Source organism: Stegostoma tigrinum, chromosome 12 (assembly GCF_030684315.1).
Source record: "Stegostoma tigrinum isolate sSteTig4 chromosome 12, sSteTig4.hap1, whole genome shotgun sequence".
Lineage (NCBI taxonomy): Eukaryota > Metazoa > Chordata > Chondrichthyes > Orectolobiformes > Stegostomatidae > Stegostoma > Stegostoma tigrinum.
The window spans coordinates 76,086,435-76,105,026 of record NC_081365.1 but is presented as its reverse complement, the minus strand read 5'-3'; the positions used below and the strand labels follow the sequence as shown (position 1 = coordinate 76,105,026).

The window sequence follows — 18,592 nt, the reverse complement described above, 5'->3', positions numbered from 1 at the left end:
ACAGTTTCTCCCTCTGTACTCTGACTAGACCCCTAACAATTTTGAACACCTCGTTCAAAACTCCTCTTATCCAATAGGTGGCATGGTGGCTCAGTGGTTAGCATTTTCCCTGTGTCTGCATGGGTTTCCTCCAGGTGTTCCAGTTTCCTCCCACAGTCCAAAGATGTGCAGGCTAAGTGGATTTGCCATGCTAAATTATCCATAGTGCCCAGGGATGTACAGGTTATGTGCATTAGCCATAGGAAATGCAGGGTTACAGAGACGGGATTGATCTGGATGGGATGCTGTTCAAGGGTTGGTGTGAACTTGATGGGCCGAACGGCCTCATTTCACATTGTAGGGATTCTATGATTCTCTTTCCCAAGAAGGACAGTGCCAGCTTTTCCAATCTATGCATGTAATTGAATTTCCTCATTCCTGGACTGAATCTCCTCTGTCGCCGATCCAAAAGCCTTTGCATTTCCCTGAAATGTGTCCATAATTAGAAACAACATGATGTGGTCAGGGCAGCATTTTCTAATTGTCCCTGCATGGAAGGTCCCTGCAAAAGAAGAAAGTTCCAGGGCCCTGAAGCTGAGAAGATAGGTCTGAGGGAAACAGGCACAACTTTGGGGCAAATATCTTTAGCCTTGAGCAGCCCTGAAACTCCATAAACTATTGTATTCCACGTGGAATCCAAGGAATGCACTCTGCTCAGAGAAATATCCCAAGGTGTCACACAGATAAGATGGAAACCATCCTGCACCTACACACTGTGAGGTAAAAAAACTCAACTTTCATAAAAAATAATTTATTTCTAAATTACACAATAGTAAGATTTTCCCATCTGTGTGGTGCAGCCAGTACGAAGGTCATGTGTATATCAGGAAGCAGAAAAGAATCACCATTCCCATGGTGCTTTTAACACATTTCAGTCTGACCCTCAGTGAGGAGGAAGAGAGAGACCTCAGTCTGTGTTGTGCCTGAGGAAGTGGGGCATCACTCTGGGCTCCCGTTTTTCTCTTGAGCTCTGTGCCTTGGCGTGTTTCCCAACATGCTCTCCCCACAGCAGGGCCCTTTCTGTGGTAACAGCCCCCCAGTCTGAACTTTGCAGCCGGTTTCTGGATCGTCAGAATGCAGTTCTCTCTCCAGCGTAGCCACCCGCGGGGATTCCCAACGATATACAACTTTTCTTCTTACGGTGGTTTGGTATGATCTCCAAGCAATGCCCCCTTGCTTCCCCCCCCCCCCTCATTGTCGAGGGGTTGCAAGAAGTCAGGTAATGGGAGTTTCTGGTATTCTGACACAGGTCAGTAACCAGGGCACAGATAGGTTTTTAGTCACCAGTGATACAACAGCAGTTTGATCTCAAGCCTGAACGGCTCTGCAGCTTTAATCCTCCTCATAGTTACCAGAGTTCACACTCACTGATGGATAAACTTTGAACTGTCACACGAAATCGATTAGTGAAGCTCTCCACTCTCGGCTCATTGGCTGACTGTCTTAATCCCTTCGAAGGCGCAGAATTTCCACCTCTTCTCCAGTGTGGCACCGACGCCAGTGAATTCCTGTTTAAACATGTGCGGCAGCTGGGAGAGCAACATCTCGATCTCACCCGAAGATATCTGCAAGGCAAAAGCCGAACCGGGAGGTTAGTGAGCAGAGAGCTCCCAGACGCAAACACCCACATCGAAGGGGCTGCCGTGGTGCCAGCTGGCCTCTCGCATCACCCCACCCCTCCAAGTACCACCCCAAACCATGGAGAGTCTCACTGTGTTGCACGATGCACTGTCACTTCACACGCACGCTGCCTGATATAATACACACTGGCTGTTATATCATGGTTCAGAAATGCTGGATAAGGCAGGGCTGATGTACATTTAGTTTACATCATTTGGAGCTCCGAACTCCTGGGTGATGAAACAACTAACTTTGTCAACTTAAGAGATAGTAAGAACTGCAGATGCCGGAGTCAGGGATAACACGTGTGGAGCTGGATGAAGACAGCAGGCCAGGCAGCATCAGAGGAGCAGCAAAGCTGACCTTTCGGGTCAGGACTCTTCTTCAGAAATGGGGGAAGGGGAAAGGAGCTCAGAAATAAATAGAAAAGGGGAGGGTGGGGCCGGGGAAGGTAGATGGGATGGTGATAGTTAAGTGCAGGTAGACAGTGGTGGGGATTGGTCAGTGAGGTGGGAGGTAGGATAGGTGAGGGAGAAGATGAACAGATTATATCAGGTCAAGGAAGTGGGGATAAGAGGGAGGGCTGGCGATGGGAGGAGGCCAGGGGTGGGGAGATTTTAAACTGGTGAATTCTGTGTTTAGGCCATCGGGTTGTAGGCTCCCAAGGTGGAATGTGAGGTGCTGCTCCTCCAGTTTCCGAGTGGTGTCATTGTGACACTGAAGGAGGTCCAGGATGGACATGCCATCCAGGGAGTGGGAGGGGCAGGGGGAGTTGAAATGGTTGGTGACTGTGTTGTCGTTGATGCTGTACAAAATTGTCAGGTGAGTCAGTTGTGAGAATGATTTTCTGCTCCTACCCCGTATCCTATATGTGACATATAAAATACAATATTGACTGAGGAGGACCCTGCCTCAGTGCCATCATTCAATGCCAGCATTTGAGATGTGTGCCTGTCTGCTGGATTCTGCCTCACTGTGAAATTGTTAAAGTCCCAGTCACCCCTCCCCATTTAGCCAGCCAATTCATCGCCCTCTTGTGTTTTCCTGGCAAATTGCAAGAATTCCCCAACCCTATCCATCAATTCAGAATTAAACGAGACGCAGCCCCATGACTTTCTAAAGGCCAATACGCACTGCATGTGTCTTGAGTCTCTTGAGGACCACTGGACTAGACCCTGTACTGCTCAAGGAGGAGAATCACATGTTACCACAACAACAGATTCTCCCAGCATTTCTCTTATCGAAGGAAGACATGCAAAATAAACTCTAACAGGGCAGTATTCTGAACTGAAACAGCAAGCCTTCTTTTCAAAGCAAAATAACTCATCAAGTATTTCCAAAGGAGGAGGGGATATTGAAGGTTCAACTGAGGAAGGCTCCAAACAAAACTGGAACTGAGGAGTGTGGGCAGCCCAGTTAGCAGCTCTGGGGAGAGATGGCTGCACTCCACAGGGATCCTCAGCGTTAGCTGGGAGACCTGCCACCAAAATGCTGGGTTGCCCCACTTATGCCAGGGGCGGTTATCCAATAGGTTCGGGGCCAGGCATCTCCAAAATTGGCTGACCATTTGGCTTTGCCTTGTAAATCCAGGCAGACACACAACTGAGTGGTACCTGTGGCTGGTAGCTACAGGCAGCCCCTGAACAGAAGTGGGGTTGGTTATAGAGTCTGGACTGCAGGTAGGTCAGTGGACCAGCAAGTCCCAGCTGAGGGAGGGTGGGGGTGTTAAGGTGGTGGAGGGGTGGGTGCAGGACAGGATCAAGAGCCTGGAGGGGTTTAAGGGATAGGTGTGACCTTGTGGGATAGGGTGGCACTATCGAGCAACAATTGGGAACAGCCCACCCACCCCCTGATCCCTCCACCATCACAAAGGAAATCTCCCCCTGCCTCTACTCAAAGCCCTGTTCAAGCCCTGCCTGGAACCCCCAGTGGGAGTGACCCACCACTCTGTGTGGGTCAGACAGTAGCCAGGCCGAGGCTCTAAAGTGGCTTCTCTCAGGCACAAGGGAGACAGCGCACCCACCCCACTGGGTCACGACTCCCGCAAAATGGAGCACAGGTCGGGGTGGGCAGGCCAGTTCCCACCCTGAAGATCTTTGGTGGGGGGGAAGGCTTAAAATATAGTCTAGAATTTCAGCATTGCTCGCAGTGGCCTGAAATGTCCACAGCTTCGTGGAGACAGGGTCAGAGATGGTGATCACTGGGGAAATAGAGGGATGGTGGGTGGGTGGGTGAGTGGGGGGGAATGGAGATACCCCATTGGCTTTTCACAGGCAAGGATATAGGGGCGGGTGGGTAGGGGGACGCGAGTCTGTATCACATTCCAAGGGGTCGGACAAATGGTTGGACCACCTACAGGCCATTTTCAGAAAGGGGGCAGCCCCAGGATTCTCTCCCTCATCACCACTGTGTGTGTGTGTGCATGTATGTGTGTGCATGCGTGTGTGTGTGTACGTGTGTGTGTGTGTACATGTGTGTGCCAGCGTGTGTGTATGTGTGTGTGCATGTGTGTGGTCTGTGTGCGTGTGTGTGCCCATGTCTCTGTGTGTCTGTGTGCATGTGTGTGTGTGTCTGTGTGTGTTTGTGTCAGTGTGTGTGTGTGTGTGTGTGTGTGCCCATGTCTGTGTGTGCATGTGTGTGTGTGTCTGTGTGTGTTTGTGTCAGTGTGTGTGTGTGTGTGTGTGTGTGTGTGTGCCCATGTCTGTGTGTGCATGTGTGTGTGTGTCTGTGTGTGTGTGTCTGTGTGTGTTTGTGTCAGTGTGTGTTTGTGTTTGTGTCAGTGTGTGTGTGTATGTTTGTGTGTGTGTGGGAGCTGGTGGCTCCAAACCTCAATCGAGGTGGCATCACCTTGCCGCAAGGCTCCCGCTCAGTTAAAACCAGTACTATGGTGCTAATACCGCAGTAATGGCCCTTTGTGTAAGACAACCAGGAGAGCTATCTGCGTTGATCGATCTTTGCCTCACTGCCCTAGCAGCGTCCAGCTACTCCCATACAGCTGCCGGCCAGACATTGATGCTATTTTCCTGGTACCATACTTAAACTGATGTGGATGTCGGGACAATTCGCGGAATTAGCCACTTCCAGAATGTGACATCTCTGGTCAAGCCATCATTTATTGCCCATCCCTAATTACCTAGGGGGCAGTTAAGAGTCAGCCACACTGCTGTGGGTCTGGACTAACATATAAGCTGGACCAAGTAAGGACGGCAGATTTCCTTCCCTAAAGGACGTTAAATGGGAGTTGACAATTGACTGTGGATTCATGGTCATCATTAGACTCTAAATTCCAGACTTCTTTTTCATTGCATTCAAATTCCACCATCGACCGTGGCAAGATTTGAACCTGGATCCCCCGAACATTAGTTAAACCTTTGGATTAATAGTCTAATGGTAATATCATTCTGTTTCAGGCTTCTACCGGCAATTAGCTTTGTTTTTTTTACAGCTCGCATGTCATTCTAGCCACATCCTACCCTTTCAAATAACTTGCAAAAATCCACCCAGTTAGGATTTCTATCTGGGAGTCTATTAGCTCACGGGAAATGAGAGGATAATCCTCTGGGAATCACTGATCTCCAAACCCAAATTCACACAGTCATGCATTTGTAAAATTTAACGGGTTATCTTACCTTAGCATCTAGTCGTTGTAGGTAAGACCACAGATATTCAATGTTAGCTCCAAATGGATGTACGTGAAGGAAAGTTGAAATAATACCTGTTTTAGAAAAGCGTATACTTATTTTTGAGCTTCTGTTGCCCTCCTTTACAACAGAGTTTACCATGCAGCAAATAAAATCTTCAATCACAAGCTGAATAGAGGTTTTTGAAGAAGTGACAGTCGAGATGGATAAAGGGGTACAGGTAGATGTGGTATTTGCGGATTTCCTAAACACATTTGAAAAGGTACCACATAGAACACCCTATAAGTGTGGAAACAGGCCCTTCAGCTCAACAAGTCTACTCTGACCCTCAGGACACCCCACCTAGACCCATTCCCCAAACCCACCTAATCTACACAGCCCTGAACACTAGGGGCAATTTAGCACGGCCAATCCACCCTAACCTGCACATCTTTGGACTGTGGGAGGAAAATGGACACCCGGACACAGTGAGAATGTGCAAACTCCACACAGACAGTCGCCCGAGGGTGGAATCGAACCCAGGTCCCTGAAGGCAGCAGTGCTAAGCACTGAGTCACCGTGCCGTCCCACTGAAAGCCAATCTTTGTAATCCTCTCTCCCCCTTACCATTTGTGCGGCTTCCCCGTCAATCTAATTTTCTAATCAACCCGTTCAGAGATGTTCTTATACACTTCAGGAGCAGGCGGGACTTGAACTCCTGCTCCAGGGATAAAGGCACTACCACTGTTCCACAAGAGGGCCCCCACAGCAGTGAAAGGTTGCTCCCTGAGGGAAGAGCTCAGAATATAGGTGACACCATTTTGATTTGGACAAAGGATGAGATTGCCCAGATGGAAGTGGGAGAAAAAAAGATGGATTATTTTTCAGGTTGGGGAAAGATATGATGAGTGGAACAGAAGGTGTCGGTGCAGTAGTCACTCCACTATTAACAGTCAATACCAATGGCATGGATGAAGGCCAGATGCATGATAGTGAAATTTGTCAGTGACACCAAGATAGGCTGAAAAGGAAGGTGCTGACAAGACTGAGATGAAAAAACACCATGCAGCATATAAATTCTTCAATCACAAGCTGAAAGCATTGGATCACTGCATTCATTCAAGGATGAGGTAGCTAGATTTTTGACAGACACAGGAGTCAAGGGTTCTTGGCGGGTCGGGGGGTGGAAGCGGTCAGATATGTAGGTGGTGTTCAGACTAAAACTGCATCAGCCATGATCTTAGTGATTGGGTGCTGCAGGCGCAAAAGGGCTGAATGGCCTACTTCTCCTAAATCCTGCGTTCCTGTGAATTGACATATATCTAATTGCGGTATTCCACCAACAGAGACATTTCAGGTATTCCTCAATTCATCACATAATGGAGGCACGGACTTTATGGGAAATGTTGGAAGTGGCTGATGGGTGTAAAGAGTGGGAGCGGTCTTGAATACTCAGGCCTGTGCTTATTTAGAATCTTGAAGCGTGAAAAATGACACCATTTGGCTCATTGTGCTTTCCTTTTCACAAAGTGAGGTTTAAAATCCTGGAATTCCCTTCCTCTGTGGGTGTACACTTACCCCCCATAGCCTGACACCCTAATCATCGAGTCATCGAGTCATACAGCATAGAAACAGACCTTTCGGTCCAACCAGTCCATGCCGAACATAATCTCAAACTAAACTAGTCCCATCAGCCTGCTCCCGGCCTATATCCCTCAAAGCCTTTCTTATCCATGTACTTATCCAAATGGCTTTCCAAACGTTGTACTGTACCCACATCCACCACCTCTTCAGGAAATTCATTCCACACAAACAATTCTCTGTGTAAAGACATTCCCCCTCACGTCTTTTTTTAAAATCAGTCCCCTCTCAGCTTAAAAATGTGTCCCTAGTCTTGAACCTAGGGGAAAATATACCTAGCATTAACTCTATCTATACCTCTCATTGTTTTATAAACCTCTAACTTTCCTATGCTCCAGTGAAAAGAGTCCTAGTCTATCCAACTTCTCCTTACAACTCAAATCGTCCATATGCAGCAATATCCTGGTAAATCTCTTCCGGACCCTCTCCAGCTTAATGATATCCTTTCTATAATCGGGTGACCAGAACTGGACACAGTATTCCAGAAGAGGCCTCACCAACGTCCTGTACAACCTCAACATGACTTCCCAACACTTCCCTACACACATAGATCATTCTTTTTAACACATATACTCAGTTCAATTTTGAAAGTTTACACTTTCAGACAAATTATAATTTACTGTGTCAATAAATGTCTCCTCATCTCCACTGTGGTTTTGTTCTGCAAAATTGCCTTCAACCCTCCCAATCGGACCATTGGCATTCCCGCTATTCAAAATAGTTCCTCCGGATTTTAAGGTTGAACAGGTTGGGTCTATATTTGTTAGAGGTTAGAAGATTGAGAAGGGGATCTTGTTGAAATGTGTAAGATTTCGAACAAGCTATGAGTGATTGCAATTTTCTCTAACCTAGACGGCAAGGAAGGCTGGGTCATCGAACAGACTCAAGGCTGGAGAGATTGGCAAAGGAGTTTACGTTTATGGAGGCAAATAGGGGAATTGAGTTGGTCACGTTGATCATGATGGGGATAGGAATGGGCCATTTGACCCAATGAGCCTGGTCCACTATGTAATAAGATTATGGCTGATCTGATTGGGGCCTTATTTTCACTCTTCTGCCTGTTCCTGATAACCTCCACCTCCCTTGTCAATCAAAAATCAGTCTAATCTCAGTCTTGAAGGTATTCAATGAGACTGCCTCCCCAATGCTCTCTTGTAGAAATTCAAAGGCTAACAACTTCCTGAAAGGAAAATAAATAATTCCTCATCTCCCACTCAAATGGGAAACCCCTTAATTTTAAGCGCCAGTGCTAGACTTTATCTCTTGCCTTCCACCATGTCCCCCTGCGGATCTTCAGTGTTGCAAGAGTGTCACACTTCACACTTCTGAACTCCAATGGGTGTGGACCTCAGCTGCATAAGACAATCCCTTTCACCCTCGTCAATGTCAACTTTCTCTGAGCTGCTTCTAACGCAATTAACCTTTCCTGTGGGCAATATTGGAATCCACATTACAGGAGGAGTCCGATAGCACTGGAGAGGGTGCAGAGGAGGCTTGCCAGGGTGTTGCCCAGGCAGTTACGGACTGAGAGCTTTAAGGTGAGAGGGGAAAGATATAAAAGGGACTTAGGAGGCAACATTTCAACACAGAGGGTGGTATGTGTGTGGAACGAGCTGCCAGAGGAAGTGGTGGAGGCCGGTACAATTACAACATTTAAAATAATCTGGTCGGCATGGATGAGTTGGACCAAACGGTCTGTCTCTATGACTCTATGATTGGACAGACTGGGATTGTTTCCTTAGAGCATGGGACGCTCAGTGGTGCCATGATTGAGATGTATAAAATTATGAGGTACATTGATAGGGTAGACAGGAAGATACATTGATAGGGGATCAGTGACCAGGGGGAATAGATTTATGGTAAGGGACAGGAGATTCGGATTAGATTAGATTCCCTACAGTGTGGAAACAGGCCCTTAAGCCCAACAAGTCCACACTGCCCCTTGAAGCCTCCCACCCAGACCCATCCCCCTATAACCCACACATCCCTGAACACTACGGGCAATTTAGCATGGCCGATCCACCTAGCCTGCACATCTTTGGATGGTGGCAGGAAACCGGAGCACCCGGAGGAAACCCACACAGACACAGGGAGAACGTGCAAACTCCACACAGACAGTTACCCGAGGCTGGAATCGAACCCGGGCCCCTGGCGCTGTGAGGCTGCAGTGCTAACCACTGAGCCACCGTGCTAGCGTGGGGGAAAACCTTTTCAGTCGGAGGGTGGTGGGGATCTGGAGCTCACTGCCTGTAAAGGTGGGAGAGGCAGAGACCCTCAGCACATTGAAAAAATATTTGGACGCACACTTGTGATGCTCAGGTTACGGAAAATGGGATCGGAATAATTAGGTCGTTGTCCTTGACCACCGCAGATGTGATGGGTCTATGTGTTGTCGAACTTTCTACGAGACCACAATTAGACACAGTACTCCAGATATGATCTCATTCAGGATGAAGAGAGAATGAGAAATAATATGGGTTGGTGTTGGTGAGTGGAGCTAAACGTATGTCTGTCAGGATCCTGGACAGAATTCTCCTGCTCTTCTTCCTCCAAGTATTGGCTTGGGATTCTTAGTAGGAGGTGGCAAAAGGTGCTATATAAGTGCAAGTTCTTTCCTTTCTTTGTTATTGCAAGACATCAAGAAGCTCAGTGTGAGTGATTGCCCTTTCCAGCTGCTGACATTTGAACTGAGTTATTTTGTCCCTACTCAGAATGAATCAGCAATTGTGATGTGACCTAATCCTGCTGTATATAAAAGGTTTGAATCCCATATTGTATCTATCATTTTACTGATCAGTCTGCACAGCACTAATCTGGTTATTTCTGTTGATCTCCCCTGAGTCCTTTCTAATCAATCAATAGTCATTTGAACAGGATTGAACGCAATACACAAACCGTCTTTCTGCTGATATATTTATACAATTAATATCAGAGAACATGAGTGCTTCTGACAGCTTAAAGGTCGGCGAGACATCTTGGTGAGACTTTTCATCTTTTTCTGGCAACACGCCTGTCTTTTCAACAATATGCAATCTCCCTGTAATTCTTTGACTGAAGCAATCAAAGCAAATGGGGAGAATGTGGGAGTAGGGACTGAGTCGGATCATCAGATTGAATGAGCCAGCGGCCTCAAAGGTCCAAATGACCTACTCCTGGTCCTTTTTTTTATGTTTCTGTGACTCCAGCCTACAAACTGTGTTGTTTTATCAGCCCCTGACGCAGCACAGACATTATCAGAGATGAGCCAGATGACAATTACACATGAAATACTGAGAAATCTTACGGCCACACTGACTAACATTATCTATCCTTGGACTGCCTGACCTCTGACAATTTGGACTGATGTGCCATTTTCTTGAACTCTCGGTCTATTTTCCTTTCATGATTCTTGTAAGATTTCAAAATGAGGAGGGAGAGTTGTGCCAGAGATAGTAGGCCTGAAACTCAGCCTTCCTGCTCCTCTGATGCTGCTTGGCCTGCTGTGTTCATCCAGCTCTGCACCTTGTTATCTAGGACAAGTTGTGCTGTGTGTTAGCGGGGCAGTGCTTTGGGCTGTTTGCTTCGCCCAGCCACCCATACAGCCCTCACACTGGCCCCACCCCTGGCGATTCCTAGACACAGTCACACAGCCCCCTTCCAGCCTGCCCCAGCATAGGGTTGGAGGGTGACTGATCGGCCCATCGAAGGTAGCAGTCATGAATCCCAGACTCAGCAGCTCAGTCTGACTCAACATCTGCCGCAGTGAAACTGGGAGCACATCCATGACTGGCAGAAACATTGTAAGTCATGAGCTGATTGCAGCACTGAGTAAATATGTGGTTATGCAATGGTTCATAAAACCAGAGTTTGTTGAATAAATGAGGCTATTAGTCATTTAGTGATAATGGCAGTGTTTCTATGCAGTCTAAGCTGTTTATTTCAGTTTGGTCATAGAGAGAGAGGTACGCTCTTGCTAACACCACCTGTTGAATTCAGATGTTATTCAGTGTTTGCAATAAATACCTCATTGTACCCACACCAGCCTGCACACATCTCTCTCTTCTCCAACCCCAGGATCACTGACAACTAGTAGTAGCCCTGGCTATAACTGTTCCTCAGCACTCCATTTCCGACCCTCACAACTGAGCCCAGAACTCACACATCCCAAAAGAAATGCTCCAAAAGATGCCACAGTCATGTATGGGACTTTCCACCGACACTTCAGTGAACACCACCTCAGGACCACCAGGTTCCTGGGGCTGCCTACCAATCAGAGCAACGCCACATAGAAAATAGGAGTATGGGAGGCCACTCAGCCCCTCAAGCCTCAACTGCCCCATTCAATATGGTCATGGTTGACTATTCAGCTCAATACCCCAATTCCCAGCCTTCACCCCCATCTCCCTTGACCACTTCAGCTACATCTACCTTCTTCTTGAAAATATTCAATGTTTTGACCTCAACCACTTTCTGTGGTGATGAAGTCCACAGGCTCCGCACTCTCTGGGTGAAGAAATTTCTCCTCATCTCATTCCTGAAAGGTGGACCCTTTATCCTTAAACTGTGACCCGGGTTATGGACTCCCCATCACTGGGAACATCCCCCCTGCCTGTAAACCCTCTTGTCCTGTTATAATTTTATCAGTTTCTAATGAGATAGCCCCCTCACTCTTTCAAACTCAAGTGAGTACAATCCTAACTGACTCAATCTCTCTCCTCTATGTCAACCCTGCCATCCCAAGAATCCCAGTTCTGAGGAAGGGTCACCAGACCCGAAATGTTAACTCAGTTTTCTCCTCCACAGATGCTGCCAGACCTGCTGAGCTTTTACAGCAACTTTGTTTTTATCCCAGGAATCAACCTGGTTGCCCTCCCCTGTAGAGCAGGGGCGAGCAGGGAAAAAGGTGGGCGCCTACGATGGGACGGAGGGAGGAAATCGCGAGGACAGATGGCCATGAGGGTCAGGTACAAGTGAAAGGGGATTGTTTGTCAGTGGGTGTGCTCTCGGTCTGTGTCTGTGTCCTCGATCATGTACAATAGAGTGCAGTTCAGGGGCTCTAGGTGGTAGGATACCTTCCCCTGTCACTGAGCCATCTCTTGGCCGTCCCACCCAGAGCCAAGATAATTGAAACCCGCATGGGCATAGGCACCTAAGTACTGGCCAAGCCACCACTTCAGGATCACGGGTGGTCGTGAGTTCGAGGTCACCCATCAGGTTTCTGTTGTGATGGTAATGAGGTTAGCCTAGTGCACCTTGTACAATAGGGGCTCCCTGATTGGGGGCTGTTAACCTGGTCCAATCAGGGAGCCCTGGCTGACAGATAGAAACAGGAGTGGTGGCCATCGTCAGAGAGGCACTGCTCAGGAGTCCACACTTTCGCGATCACTGGCGGAGGGGAGGGCCGCGGCTAATGGTGGGGGGGGGTGACCAGTGTCAGGGATGTGCTGGGTGGTGGGGGTCTGGGCTGGAATTGGCATGCAGCGCTGCAGTTGGCATCTGGCTCACAGCCCCTGACATCCAATGCCTCAGAACGGCAATGCTCGGACCCAGCATTGTGCACCAGCTGGAGGATGCTCAGGTGTGTGGTGGGATCCCCTGCCCGGATGGAATTTCATGCCGGCCCTGGGATTCCGTATCTTCCCTGGGCTTCTGTGCCCCACAAAACCTGAGCTGTGTCTGGAATTTCACGTTTGTGTCCTTTAAAGGTGCGAGATGGCAGGACCCTGTTGGGACGGCACGGTGGCTCAGTGGTAAGCACTGCAGCCTCACAGCACCAGGGACCTGGGTTCAATTCCAGCCTCGGGTGACTGTCTGTGTGAAGTTTGCACATTCTCCCTGTGTCTGCGTGGGTTTCCTCCGGTTGCTCCGGTTTCCTCCCACAGTCCAAAGATGTGCAGGCTGGGTGGATCGGCCATGCTAAATTGCCTGTAGTGTTCAGGGGTATGTGGCTTATGGGGGCATGGGTCTGGGTGGGATGCTTCAAGGGGCAGTGTGGACTTGTTGGGCTGAAGGGCCTGTTTCCTCACTGTAGGGAATCTAATCTAATAAAATGCTGCTGTGCACCATCCACCTCTTCTCCTTCACACCCCCCCCCCCACCCCCGCTTCACCGGGGCATGCCTCCCCCTTTCCCTCGGGGATGTGGTTGGGAGGATATCGCACACAGGTGGCAGCGCACCATGCGGCTATTGGACGTGGGCGCTCCCTTTTTCAGTTAACTCGAAGACCCCCTTTTGTGCTTCAGGCTGCACTTCACCCCCCCGCCCCTTCCCCCCCCACAACGCTCCTCATCTTTGGGCACCTGGCACAAGAGAGAGGGGCAGGCAGGTGGGCAGGACCTCTTGGCAGGTCTGTATCCCGGGCCTGGCCAAGCTGGTCGTGAGTAGGTCCAGGCAGCGGAGGGGGGTGCTGACTGCCTGTTCCCATCCTGTGGCAAGGGCCTGGGTATCCCCTGGAGAAGGAGCACCAGGCTCACCCTGGCGCTCTCAATGCCTTTCAGGAGAGGTGGGCACCACAGGGAGTAGAGCTTTTTGCATAAACTCTAACCCCCCCACCCCCACAATCTCTGTGTTGATTTGATCCTTCCTCCTAGCCCCCACACTTTTCCTTTCACACAGGCATTGCCCCTACAGGCGGGGCGGGGGGGTTCTACGTGATACGAGTGCTTTGGTGATGTGGGTGATTTTCCTGATGGTGGAGTTAATAAAGTTATTTGCAATCTGGTGTTTCTCTTTAACCTAATAAAAAAAAGTAGAAAGTGGAGCATCAGAGGTCCTGCTCCCTCTGAGAGCCGGCTGTGAGGAAATCGGGGCTGTGTCAAGCCCACAGACCGGCCCCCTGTCGAGTTATTTCAGCTCCCATTCCCGACGTCCCTTGGGAAGGTGCTGGGGTAGCCGTGCATCGCGACAACCACACCTCGCATTCCCGTCTTCATTTCGGATCCCCCCTTTCATCCACAGGGTATTTCCCTCTCACCCCACGCGGTGTGGGCCATGTGTCTGACTGGGAGGGTCCTGCGCGCCAACTGGCAGCTTCACTCCCTACATTGGGACAGCGCCCACACCTACAGGAGAAAACGTCCCTCACTGACCACCAAACAAAACCCACCACCTCAAAATGGACCTAGTGTCGGTGAGGCAGGCCCACTGTCGGTGTGATGGACTCAGTGTTGGCGAGGCAGGCCCACTGTCGGCGAGGCAGGCCCACTGTCGGCGAGGGGGGCCCACTGTCGGTGTGATGGACTCAGTGTCGGTGAGGCGGGCCCACTGTCGGTGTGATGGACTCAGTGTCGGTGAGGCGGGCCCACTGTCGGTGTGATGGACCCACTGTCAGTGTGATGGACTCAGTGTCGGTGTGATGGACCCACTGTCGGCGAGGCGGGCCCACTGTCGGTGAGGCGGGCCCACTGTCGGTGTGATGGACCCACTGTCGGCGAGGCGGGCCCACTGTCGGTGTGATGGACTCAGTGTCGGTGAGGCGGGCCCACTGTCGGTGTGATGGACTCAGTGTCGGTGAGGCGGCCCACTGTTGGCAAGGCGGGCCCACTGTCGGCGAGGCGGGTCCACTGTCGGTGTGATGGACTCAGTGTCGGCGAGACAGCCCACTGTCGGTGTGATGGACTCAGTGTCGGTGAGGCGGGCCCACTGTCGGCGAGGCATAGGAGAGCCTTGAGGCTTGCCTGGAATGTTGTCCCCCACCTGTAGTGTGCCACCGGGAGGTGGTCTCGGGGCACCTGTACTTTGCCAGCGCGTCTGCTCAGCAGTTTAGAAAATCCAAGCCCCTCTCTGACAGTACAATCTATAGGCCATTACCTGGCTCTCTGGGGATACGTCGATAGAGTGAGAAAAGGAGGGTGGGAGTGGTTTCAGTGCGTTAATGTTGCAGACTGATAAACACGGCATTGGTTAACTGATTGATTAAGTGACCATGTGGATATAAAGGAGAACATGTGAGTCTGGTGTATGGAAGGAGCTGTGTGACTGAATAGTTAATAATCTATTGTCCTAAATAACGAGGTGTCTTGATTTCTGTCTCACTGGTTTGGACGTAAAATGACAACATATACCAGGGTCAATGACGTACAGCAGATGGGCTGAATGGCCTATTCCTGTCCTGTAAACTCAATGCATCATGTCAGTTTAGAGTAAAATTCAGACGATGGTTCCTGTTTCCAATAGTTACATGCTTGTAGACAGCCACATTTCCCATCATCTCATTGACTGTGCTGGAAAACTGAGTGTTAAGTGATTTCTGAGCAACGTAAATGTGACTCTCAGTTAACTGGAGCATGAGAAGCCAGACAATCGATCATGATTCGCTCAAATTGCTCACAGCGCATCTGTGCAGAATCGTGGAGGATTGTGAAGGATTCTCAATGCGCTGGTGAATCAGTCTGACAGGGGAAGCAGGACCTAGTGGTTATTTGAGACAGAGGGCCCTGTGAATTCAGCCAGAACGCATACCTCCCAGAGCCAAAAGCAGGTTGGGCGCGAGGCTTATCCATTCATTTTGAGTTTTGCCGTGATTGGCAACTGCAAAGAGTTGGCATTCACAGAAAAAACTGAGGCAGTAAGGTAGGAGGAAGGTGGCAGCTCGAGATTTTGTTAGGAATTGTCTCAAAAGACATCGTCGTCCACAGGTCTCACTCCTTTTCAGAAGAACGTAAGAACTAGGAGCAGGGGTAGGCCATCCGACCCATTGAGCCTGACCCGCCATTCAATAACATCATGGCTGATTTTCTCGTGGACTCAGCTCCATTTACCCGCCCTCACACCATAACCCTTAATTCCTTTACTGTTCAAAATTCTGTCTATCTTTCCCTTAAAAACATGCAACAAGGAAGCCTCAGCTGCTTCACTGGGCAGGGAATTCCACACATTCGCAACCTTTTGGGTAGACAAATTCCTCCGCAACCTCATTCTTAAATCTGCTCCCCCTTATTTTGAGGTGGTGCCCCCTCATTCTAGTTTCACCCACCAGTGGAAACGACCTCCCTGCTTCGATCACCGCGCACCGCCCCCCCCCTTCAATTGCAACACTCGAGACCCTAAAAACACCTCCAATGTGCCTTCCATGCCCTGTCCTGGCCTTCTGTTCATCTCCAAGGCCATCCCCACCATCTCCAAATGCCTGCTGCCCCCTACCCTACCCCAACACTGAGCCACCCCATCAACTCTCTGAAAGCTCTGATCTTGCATCTGTCAATAGGAGCAGAGATAAATCCCTGCCCCGTGCCCCTCCCTGTACCCTGCAACATGGCTGCCGGAAGGAAAATAGGCAACACGGCTCTCCGTGCCTCTGGGCGGCCATTATTTTTTGCCGGCAAAATCCATCACCAAATCATTTGTTCCCGGAAAAGCTGACGAGACTGGTGGGAGGACAGAAGGTTTGCAGCATGGGATTGACCGTTAAGTAATTATGAGTTGGATCTGTAAGGATCCAGATAGACCTCGGGCACAGGGATTGACCACGACTGAACTGAATGCTGGGACAGGCACGAGAGGCCAACCTGTTGGTCCAATGTTTAATTTGAGGTTTCTGATTCGGCATCAGCCCAGGGTGAACGTTAATTCAATCTTTAGTCAAAACCACACTGAGAATAAGCCATTCAGGATACTCTACCTACTAATAAAGCTTCTTTCTCGGATTTGAGTGGCCAGGAGATAGGACATCGCTCGCTGGTCTGGCTGCCTTGAGTAGACATGGACAAACTGAAACCATTCATCTCCTGCACAGAAAACAGAAAACAACAACACGCTGCATTTATCTGGCACCCTTGACATTGCAAGAAGGTCCAAGGCATTCAAACAGGGGGAAATTTAGGGAAAAACATCTTTGACATTCGAGCCACTTGTGTAGACACCAGGAGAGGGAGTTCCAGAACCTAGAACTGAAGGTAGTGCGACGGCATTGGAGGGAATGCAGTAACAATTTACAAGAATGGGTTCAGAGGAGGAGCTTCAGTTATAGGAACAGATTGAGCTCGGGATTGTTCCCCACAGACAGGAGAATGCTGGGAGGAGAGTGAATAAAGGTTTTGATCATTGTGAGTGGGCTGGATAGAGTCGAAAGAGAGAAGCTATTCCTGCTCATATAAGGAAGAAGAAGGCAAGGGCACAGATTTAAAATGACGTGCAAATAAAATGATGTAGCGTGAGAAAAAACTTCATCACACACCAAATAGTTAGGGTATGGAATGCACTGCCTGGTAATGTGGTGGAGTCAGGTTCAATTGGGGTTTTTAAGAGGGCATTTGATGACGAGAGTCATAGAGCATGGAAACAGATACTTTGGTCCAACCAGTCCATGCCAACGAAAATTCCGAACTTGCCTGCCCATTTCCCTCCAAACCTCTCCTATTCATGTACCTATCCAAATGGCTCTTAAACGCTGTAACTCTACCCACATCCACCACTTCCTCTGGAAGTTCATTCCACACATGAACCACTCGCTGTGTAAAAAGTTCCTCCTCAGGTCTTTTTTCCTCCTCTCACCTTAAAAATATGCCCCTTCATCTTGAAATACCCCAACCCAGGAAATAAAATCACGCCTGTCATTCACCTTATCTATAACCCTCATGCTTTTATAAAGCCCTAAAATGTCACTTCTCAACCTCCTATGCTCCGTGAAAATAGTCCCAGACTATCTAGCCTCGCCTTATAACTCAAACCCTCCATGCCTGGCAACATCCTGGTAAATCTCTCCTGATCTCGCTCTCGTTTAATAATATGCTTCCTATAACAAGATGACCAGAACTGGACACAGTACTCTACAGAAGACGTCTCACCAGTGTCCTATACATCCTCAACATGGCCTTGCAACTCCTATACTCAAAGGTCTCAGCAATGAAGGCAAGCGTGCTAAACACTTTCTTAATCATCCTGTTGACACGTGAGGCAAAATTCAAAGAATTATGTACCTGAACTCCTCGGGCGCTCAGTTCTACAACACTATCCAGGGCCCTACCATTCATTGTGTAAGTCCTGCCTTTGTTTGCAATACATCACATTTATCCAAATTAAACTTAATTAGCCACTCTTCAGCCCGTTGGCCCAACTGATCAAGATCTTTGTGCAATCTTGGATTACCTTGAGAAAAATAGTGTGCGATAGGGTATGGGGCAAAAAAAGCAAGAGACTGGCGTTAGGTAAGGACGTTCACCAGGCAGTGCAGATACAACAGGCCTAATGGGCTCCTTCCACACTGTAACTCTTCTACGATTGAGGATGCTCGAGGTCGGAATTGGAGCAGAGCGGAAATCTCACAGGGCTGTGGGACTTGAGGAGATTCAGGAGTGGGAGAGGTTTGAAGACAAGAATGTGGATTGCCACATTTGAAGTGTGGTTGGACTGATGGGTGGCTGGGAGTGGGAGGTGTGGGCAGCCAAGTTTTAGAATAGCCCTGCAATTATTGCTGAGTCTGGGAAGGCCGACCTGAATAGCCAGCTCATTACCAGGCTGCTTTCCAATTAATATTTCAGACAAAATGACCGGAACCTAAAGAAAAGAAAGCTGATGGAATAAAACAGAGATAGTGGGAACTGCCGACGCTGGAGAATCTGAGATAACATGGCGTGGAGCTGGATGAGCACAGCAGGAAAAGCAGCATCAGAGGAGCAGGAAAGCTTGACATGCGTTTGGGGTCAGGACCCTTCTTCAGGAATGGCCCTTCCTGCTCCTATGATGCTGCTCAGCC

General features: G+C 49.1%; 1 protein-coding gene across 4 annotated transcripts in view; it reads right to left on the bottom strand.

The window, feature by feature from the left end:
- Positions 1-822: 822 nt before the first annotated feature.
- The window catches only part of enox1 (ecto-NOX disulfide-thiol exchanger 1), a 193,999-nt gene continuing 176,229 nt past the window's right edge, over positions 823-18,592 (bottom strand). For 2 of the 4 annotated variants that reach the window (XM_048541458.2, XM_048541459.2), the window contains 3 exons: positions 16,520-16,625; positions 5,289-5,374; positions 823-1,604 (listed from right to left, as the gene is read on the bottom strand). In XM_048541458.2, the coding sequence (XP_048397415.1) occupies positions 1,467-1,604; positions 5,289-5,374; positions 16,520-16,625 (330 nt within the window). In that variant the 3' untranslated portion in view covers positions 823-1,466. The remainder of the gene's footprint in view (positions 1,605-5,288; positions 5,375-16,519; positions 16,626-18,592) is intronic. The other 2 variants (XM_048541460.2, XM_048541462.2) reach the window with 2 other exon arrangements.